The sequence below is a fragment of the Taeniopygia guttata genome, chromosome Z (assembly GCF_048771995.1).
Source record: "Taeniopygia guttata chromosome Z, bTaeGut7.mat, whole genome shotgun sequence".
NCBI lineage: Eukaryota > Metazoa > Chordata > Aves > Passeriformes > Estrildidae > Taeniopygia > Taeniopygia guttata.
The window spans coordinates 66,412,241-66,421,166 of record NC_133063.1 but is presented as its reverse complement, the minus strand read 5'-3'; the positions used below and the strand labels follow the sequence as shown (position 1 = coordinate 66,421,166).

The 8,926-nt window shown below is 41.6% G+C and overlaps 1 protein-coding gene across 1 annotated transcript; it reads left to right on the top strand.

The window, feature by feature from the left end:
• Positions 1 to 108: 108 nt before the first annotated feature.
• Positions 109 to 5,731, top strand: NSA2 (NSA2 ribosome biogenesis factor). The gene is given in 6 exon segments (NM_001245351.2): positions 109 to 123; positions 400 to 587; positions 2,090 to 2,240; positions 2,591 to 2,770; positions 3,871 to 4,063; positions 5,458 to 5,731. Coding segments are annotated over 6 exon segments (783 nt in total). The 5' UTR covers positions 109 to 120; the 3' UTR covers positions 5,526 to 5,731.
• The last annotated feature ends 3,195 nt before the right edge of the window (positions 5,732 to 8,926 follow it).

The following is an 8,926-nucleotide window of genomic DNA, read 5'->3' as shown; positions in this document are numbered from 1 at the left end:
AGCCCTCGTGGGGCGCGGACCGCCGCCTCTCCGCCGGGAGGAACCAAAGAGGAGCAAGGAAGAGTTTCCGTCGGGGGCCGCTTCCCAAGGGTGCGCCCTTTCCGCCGCGGGGCTGCCGACATGGTGAGAGCCGGGGCCGAGGGGGCCGGGGCCGAGGGGGCCGAGGGGGCCGGGGCCGAGGGGGCCGAGGGGGCCGGGGCCGGGGGTGCCGGGGCCGAGGGGGCCGGGGCCGAGGGGGCCGGGGCGGCGGGATGCAAGCGGCGTTGCAGGGCAGGGACGGGGAGGCTACGGGAGGGCCCCGCAGTGAGGGTGCCGCTGTAGGGCCGCCGCCTCCCCGCGTGTGGCGGAGGAGCCGTGCCCGCTCTGAGCCCGCTGACCGTGCCGCCTCTGTGCCCACAGCCGCAGAACGAGCACATCGAGCTCCACCGCAAGCGCTATGGCTACCGGCTGGACTACCATGAGAAGCGGAGGAAGAAGGAGGGCCGAGAGGCGCACGAGCGGTCCCGCAAGGCCAAGAAGATGATCGGGCTGAAGGCGAAGCTCTACCATAAGCAGCGGCATGCCGAGAAGATACAGATGAAAAAGACGTGAGTGCCTCCTCTCTGATACCGTCCCGTCATCTTGACGCTTGAAGGATGAGATGAGACGTTATATTGTTACAAAAATCTCATTATTGCTTGAGTCACATGTTACTTAAATAGCAAACAGGCTATAGAAGGAAGGGGACTTTGCCGCAGCAAACACATTTCAGAGTCCTTCTCTTTTAAATGAATGTTAACAATTTCACTGCCAGAAGTACTTCCTAAGACAAGTGTTGATCAGCAGTAACTGTGACTAATGTAATCATGACAAAAATTGTGAATGCAATTCCTTGGAGCTTTTGTGTCAGCTGCTGTGTTAGTGTAGCAAGAGGCAGTATTTTTTAATGGTTAATAGAAAATATACAGTAGCATACAAAGTATTTAAGCAGAAGGTGAGGCCTGTCTTCAAGGATAAACAGCAGTGTAGAGCATCAACAATAAAAGCATTATTTTGCAAATTGTATCTGTTATCCAGAACTTGAAATCAAAGTTGTTAATGATGCCTGAAGACTAGGCAGGAAAACAGTGCTCCATAGTATAAGGCCTATAGAGCAGGGATTTGTTTATTAGACACTGGAAGTGAGTGGGCTAGCTGTACCACAGACTCACTTGTCCACACTTTGCACAGCACTGGCTTTTTTACTTTTCTTACTTGATGTGCAGCCTTCATGCTGCATCATATTTTCCAATTACATGATTATGTAAGCTTTTGTAGCACATGCATGGTTTCTGCACGAGGTGGTCACCAGCCTCCTGGTGTTGGGTTTCAACTTTTCACCCCTGGTTCCTGCACAAACAGCCAGTGGTTAGCTTTTGCAGTTAGCATGTTCTGCTAAATTTGCATAAAATGTGCTTCATTTGCATACTCTATTAAAAAGTAACTGCTTCTTTCTTCATAGCTCCAGCTCTTTGCATAGCTCAAGAATTACCTTGTTGCCTAGGCATCATTAAAAATTTCATTGATTGCTAATGAACTTCATACCTATTCAGCATGTAGTTTTTGCTGGTTTCAAAGTGTGGGTAGCTGTCTTCCTCTGCTACTTTTAAAGATAATGGGTTTATTAACCCATTATTAGTTTGTGGGTTTTTCCCTCAGTAAACAACCTCAAAATTAATAAAACTTGGCCCCTCTTACAAACGCACATTCCTCACATATGTAAGCATTGTTATCAAATCTCAGAAGAGGAAAAGAATGTTATTTTTTGTCAGCAGAGAGGAAGGCTACCATCTCTTAAAGTGCTTGGCTGTTTGCTTTAGGTCACACAGAAATTCCTTAAAGAGGTGCATATCTTTCCTGTGTTCCTGTTCTGGTAGGAAGTGACAAGATTAAGTGAAGTTTATAATTTACCTTCAAAATTATTTAGTATTATTCCTTAAATATAAACATCCAGTACTTCACAAATACCTCTTAAAGAAAAACTTGAGCAGGCACAGGTTAAGTTAAAATGGTGTATCTAAAAACAAGTGTTTTTTCTTGTGCTGTTAATATTGGTTTTCTTTCTTTGAAGCATTAAAATGCATGAGAAGAGAAATACAAAGCAGAAGAGTGATGAAAAGACACCCAAAGGAGCTGTACCAGCGTATCTGCTGGACAGAGAGGGCCAGTCCCGGGCCAAGGTCCTCTCTAACATGATCAAACAAAAAAGAAAAGAAAAAGCTGTAAGTAAATACATCGAAGTTTGGATACCTAAAATTATGTGTAACAATGACCATTTTATATTGTTGATGCTGAGGTTACTTGGTAGTCTTCAAGCAAAAACTAAGTAAAACATGAAACCTTGAGTAACTGAACAGTTTAGGACACTGTGAGCATATGCAGTATCTTCATTTTAGGAACTTTTAAGTGCTAATTAAAATAAGTGGCTATGAGTTGCATAACAACTATGGTCTACCCCTTTGCTTTCCAGAAATTTGATTTTATGCTTTGATTTTTCTCCTTTCATTTAAATATGTGACAAGTAAGAATATTGACCCTTTTTTTTGTTTGTTTTGTTTTACCCTACTTCCAGGGGAAGTGGGAGGTTCCTGTGCCAAAGGTTCGTGCACAAGGAGAAACAGAAGTTTTAAAGGTGATTCGTACAGGAAAGAGAAAGAAGAAGGCATGGAAGAGGATGGTTACAAAAGTTTGTTTTGTTGGAGATGGCTTCACTAGGAAGCCTCCTAAGTACGAGCGATTCATTCGACCAATGGTAATGTTTTAGAACCTTAAAGAACATTTAAGTAATAATTCTTTTTATTTACTGCTTTGATTTTCTGTGTTAAAGAAAGTTTCTTGTATGATAACGCACTTGATCATTACTCATGTAGAACATTCCAGTTAGTTTTCTTGCAAAAATACAAACCTCTAATAGCATGGGGGGTGGGGAGATGCCTCTACAGTCCCAGTCTATGTTGAAATACTTGCTTTTATTCCTGTAACTCAGAAGATGCCAGTAAGTTAAAGCTATGAGCTCTTGAATTAGCATGGGGAGGTCTTTATCAAAAGTACTTTGCATATATTTTAAAGATGCAGGTGTCTTTTTCAAGCTGCTGTGATTCTCTGAACTGCAGAAGCTCACTCTGTTCTAGGACTTTGGAATTCCCTCCTTTTGGATTAAATAAGCTTGAAGCACAGTTGTGACTGTGAAGGGAAAAGTTGTGCCTCCAGCCCAACCTTTACTTACACAGCTGCAGAAGCAGTGCCTGGGCTCTGTCAGCCTGGCAGCACACAGGCAGAAAAGCTGGATTCATTGAGATAATGTTTTTATATAAATAGCCGTTCCTGTTCCATTACAGTGTTTTTATATAAATAGCCATTCCTGTTCCCTTACGGGAATCAACAATCACTGTGCAGGCTGACCATTGAATTGTACTTCACTGCTAGTTTGATGGTTGTACACAGCAGCCTTTGAAAGATTTTTTGATACAGAAAGATTTACGGTACATAATGTACCCTCTGTGAAGTGCAGGTCGCTAGGTAAGAAGTGCTACAGGAGATGGGTATTTCATATTTTGCCATACTTCTTCATGGAACCGAAATTGTCCAAGGTAACAAGTATTGTTGGGCTACTACTAAAACGTGACTTCCTGAAAACATACATGGAATGCTTTATCTTTTCATTAATCAGATTTTAAAATAAGTCTGGCAATCTACAATAGGCAGATGGCATTCTGTATTCTAAGTTGTTTCATTCTTCCTAGCCTCTCTAAACATATGAAGATGAGGACATAATTCCCCAAGTGTTTAACTAGATCAGTTGTGAGAGTTTAAAGCAAATATTAACTCATTCTAACGCTCTTTATGCTACAGGGCTTGCGCTTCAAGAAGGCACATGTGACACACCCTGAATTTAAAGCTACTTTTTGCCTACCTATCCTTGGTGTAAAAAAGAATCCATCATCTCCTTTGTATACACAGCTGGGAGTAATTACTAAGGGTACCGTCATTGAGGTGAATGTGAGCGAGCTTGGCCTTGTGACACAAGGGGGCAAAGTTATCTGGGGTAAGTAAGTTTAACTAGGTATACTACAGATCTGCTTTTTAAAGTTTTTAATCTTTATTGCATTGTGTATTGTCAAGACCTCATCCTCTGTCACAATTGATCCATTGTTAGAAGTTAGCTTTGGGCTGTAGCAGAAGCAACTAATAGCAACTCTGAAAATACAAGCTTTTAGTGTTAATCTTAGGCTTTTAATTCACACTTGAAAATCAAATTAGATGAAGTTCAGAGCAAGGACTCAGCTTGCTTGCTTGTATGTCGTATTGAGCAGTGCCAGTGGTCTGTAACCGTATGAACAATTGAATTGTTCAGTGAACCATGAACAATTGAATTATATTTGCAGTAAAACTTTTCTGTAGGAGCCTCATCAACAGATTCTGCACGTGGGATGGGGCAGCCATGGGTGTATGTATGGAATGGGGAACAGTAGGCTGGAAAGCAATGCCACAGAAAGGAACCTGGAGGCCCTGGTTGATGGCAAGTTGAACATGAGTCAGCAGTGCCCTGGCAGCCAGAAGGGCCACCCATATCCTGGGGGAGCATCAGGAGCAGCATCAGCCAGGCAAGGGAAGGGATTCTCCTGCTCTGCCCTGCCCTGGGGCGGCCTCGCCTCGAGCGCTGGAGGCAGTTCTGGGTGCCACAGTATAAGAGAGATACAAAACTATTGGAGAGTGTCTAAAGGAGGGCCATAAAGGTGATGCAGGATCTGGAGGGGAAGCTGTTTGAGATGAAGCTGAGGTAATTTGGTTTGTTGAGCCCAGAGGTGACTGAGGGGAGCCCTCACTGTGGTCTTCAGCATCCTCACAAAGGGAAGCTGAGGGGCAGATCCTGATCTCTTCACTCTCATGACCAGTGACAGGACTTGAGGTAACAGCACCAAGCTGAGTCAGGGGAGGTTTAGGTTGGATATCAGGGAAAAGGTTCTTCACCTAGGCTGTGGCTGAGCACTGGAACAGGCTCCCCAGGGAAATGATCACAGCAGCAGCCTGACAGAGTTCAAGAGGCATTTGAACAATGCTTTCAGGCACACGGTGTGATTCTTGGGGGTGTCCTGTGCATGGCAAGAAGTTGGACTTGATGATCCTGAAGGATCCCTTCCAACTTAGCATATTCTGTGATCTTCATAAGATCAGACTGACTTCATTTAACAGAGGAGTTCACTTGGACAGTAGGAAATGTAAGATTTTTTTTTTTTTTTAATATTCTCAAAACTCTAAATGATCCATTTATAAAAAAAGAGCTTGCATTTAATGTTTTGAGAACTTAAGTTTATGGCTCAGTAGAAGGTAGATTTAGATTTCCAAATGCATTTGAGTCGAATTTGCAAACATAGAAATATCTAATCTAGATGCACTACTTTCAGCTTTTGTATACATTTAATTCCCTTTTCTTTCTAGGGAAATATGCCCAAGTAACTAACAATCCAGAAAATGATGGCTGTATTAATGCAATTCTGCTTGTTTAAATTGGATACTAAGTGTTGGATGTGAGCACTTAGAAAACAAGTGGACTTTACCCAAATTTACAAAATCTTTGGAACCTTCAGCCATTCCAGAAGAGTGACCCCACAAGCCGATGAGGAACCTCAGCCAGAAACAACTGCTCACATTTTTATATTTATGTTTGCTCAGCTGAACATTGCCCAAATAAAGAGATTTAATTTTTATCTTCTCATGTGTTATGGATTTGATCTAAATCTTCTTGGTTTTTTTACAATAGCAGTTTCCTTGCTTAGGTATGTTGTACCTAATTCAGGTCACCTTTCCATAGGGGAAATTTCCCATATTGGAAATACGGCCACTATGTCACAAAATGTCCTGCTGTAACAACTAAAGGTACAGAAGAGCATGCTAATTTGTATTTGACTTCTGGGACAGGAGAAGACCTGGAGGCAGAGCAAGCATTTGTCAGATCACAGCGTTGCCTGGAAAAGGAGCAGGGGACGCACCACCACAGAGCAGGGTGAAAGATAACCACAAGGGCAGCTACTCTCCACCTGCCCCCCTACCTCATGCCTTTCTCCCCTTTGTTTCCACGACTGCATTAATGGAATGAATGAATCTAGGAGTGTCGCACCTTTGTTTCAAGCAAGAGAACAGTTTCAGAAGTTAAAGTGTATGAATTTAAAAGAGCATAAAGAGGTGAACTTTGAAAATGGTCTGACAATCTTGATACTACAACTATTTGTAGCAATTTGGTGACTTTAAGAAATACTGAATCACAAGCTTTAGCTGATCAATATATAGTTAGCTTGTATTCTTGAAATAAAAAAAAATTCAAATGCTGCTTCTAAACTGGAAGCTTTCAGTAATGTTGCAATTGAATTGGTCATTTTCCAGTCATGGATTTAGTGGTAAACAGAAATATTTTATCACTATAAATATCAATACTCACCACTTTATATTCTTACTCTTAAATAGTACTTCACTTCTAGCCAAAGAGTTTTTAGCCCAAGTTGCAGGTCAAACCCTAATAAATTTCCTCCAGTTTATACAGGAGTAGTCACCTACAGCAGGTTTGAGTATATCTAGGTGGGGAGATTCCACCATCTCTCTGAGCAACCTGATCTAGCATTTGACCTCTTCTAGTTTAAACTTGTTTTTGTTTAAATAGAATTTCCTATATTCCAGTTTTTCCCCAACTGGGGGCCACTGAGTCTTAATCCATCTTTATATCCTGCAGTGATACATGGCCTCTGCATCCTCCACAGATCTCAATAGGTTTTTGCCTTGATTAGTGATTCCTGCACAGTTAAACTCCCCTTGAGCTAACCAGAAACACTCCATAAACAGGAACTTCTGATGTCTAACCAAGGTGGGGGGCACAGGAGACGATTGCCCATCCCCAATAGTGTTTGAACATTACTTAGCTGAACCATAGCCAGTGGAATGGTATTATTATTACTGAACTTTTGAAAAAATCTGATAATTACAGCCAGGATGATGATTAACTTATGTCTTCAGTCAATCAACTTTCAGTCCTATAAGCAATGTTCTTTCACTTTTAACCCTCCTGGGCCACAGCAGGCTCCTCTGAGGGGAACACTTGCCACAGCTCACCAACTCGAGTTTGCAATACTCAGAGGACCCATGCCAAAAGCTGATGATAGGACCTGAACAGATAGCTCCCCACACTGCTTAAGGCTCAGCCCTCACTCCTTCAGAAATGCAAAGGCAGTCATAGGAGCATTTCTTAGCTATTGAACTTAAGGGGAACTTTAGTAGGTACCTTCATCTTTGTACACATACACATATCTGTGAGTTGATTTAAACACACTGTAGCAAGTACAGTATAAGTGTTGCCATCTCAGATCTATAATTAAATTATTGAGTAAATCCTATTGAATCTCTTCATAAATGTTAAACTAATCAATGATTGAGTGTTGCCAAGTCTTTTACAGATAAACCACTTACAAAGTCCAGAACTAAGACTGGACTCAATCATACCAGGAGTTTGGGAACCTGTGGCATCCCATCTGTAGGGAGAAGGAAGCATCCAAAATTTGTATGTGCTTGTGGTTGAACAGAATGAAAAAAGCCAGAGGATCCTCAAAATTCCATACTTAGCATGGAAATTGGTATGTTAGTCCCTGATCTTCTAGACACACCAGTGGAGTTTGGATAAAGTATAGGGTGAAAAGGAAGAGAGATGAAGGAGAGTGAAAAGGAAAAAGGGAAGGGAAGACCCAGCTGATGGGGTGTCTGGGTCCTGGGGCACATATGTACCTGAGCTTTATGGAGTCATGGGGATACCTCAACCCCACTCCTGTGTCTGCTCTGCACTATGTTGTTCTTTATTTCCTGGAAATTTATTTATTTCCTGTTCTTTTATTTTCCTGGAAAAGTGCTGCCCTACCTTTGCATGTCCCCATCTCAGTCCATGTCCTGCTCTTGTTCAATGTGTAATGACCAACAAACCTAATCTTCTATGCTTCTACAAAAGTAAGGGGGTCCTCTTTGAACATTATAACTCAGCAGGAAGTATCCCTAACCTTTCTGCATTCTCTGTCTCTGTGAATAAATTCAGACTGATTCTAATTCAATTTTCCTTCATATGCTTCATCTCTGAAGTAATAGGGTGAATCTTGCCATTAAACTTTTTAAAGTAACAATTTGCAAATTTATAGTAAACCTGCTTTTTTTTTTTTTGCTAATACCTTTGACAGCAATTCATTAAGCAAACTAAACCACTTGTGACACACAGTTCCCTTCCACCAGGTGTGTATACACAAGGTTAAGACCCTTCTGAGCTTTCTCTTCTCCAGAAAGAACAACTGCAGCTCCAGCTCTTCTGTCACAGATGCTTCTCCAGTCATGTTTCAGATCTGGAACTCTGGTTCCAGGAAGTCAAGCTAGCTGCTTTTGTACAATCCTTATAACTTCTCTTACAGGTTTGTACAAACACAGTAACTGTAACCATAACCTGTTACAACTATTTTATTAGTTTAACACATTGCCCCAGACTTAGTAACTTACAAGTCTTACCATGTGCTAGTGACGAGTCATTTGAAAGTAAGAGAGGGTAACAAACCAGTAAGTTACTTGCTTGGAGAGAGGGCATTTTGTCAGAATATGTAAACCTCCATTTATTTTTGTAAAGCAAAGTTCTTGTTGCTTTAGTCTTTGCTGGACATTAACAACATGAAGAGAATACTTTGATTTCCTACAGCTGTCTTGAGAAGCTTTACTATATTTAGTGCTATAAATACGTAACTTGTTGGCTGAATATCACAACTGCACTTAAGATATTTTAATGTACCACTCTCTAGGAGAGTGTGTTACAGCATTTCTAGTTGGCTTGTCTATAGCAAACTACTATATATATTAACTACTAGTTAATAACTCCTAAGTTTACATCATGTTGCAG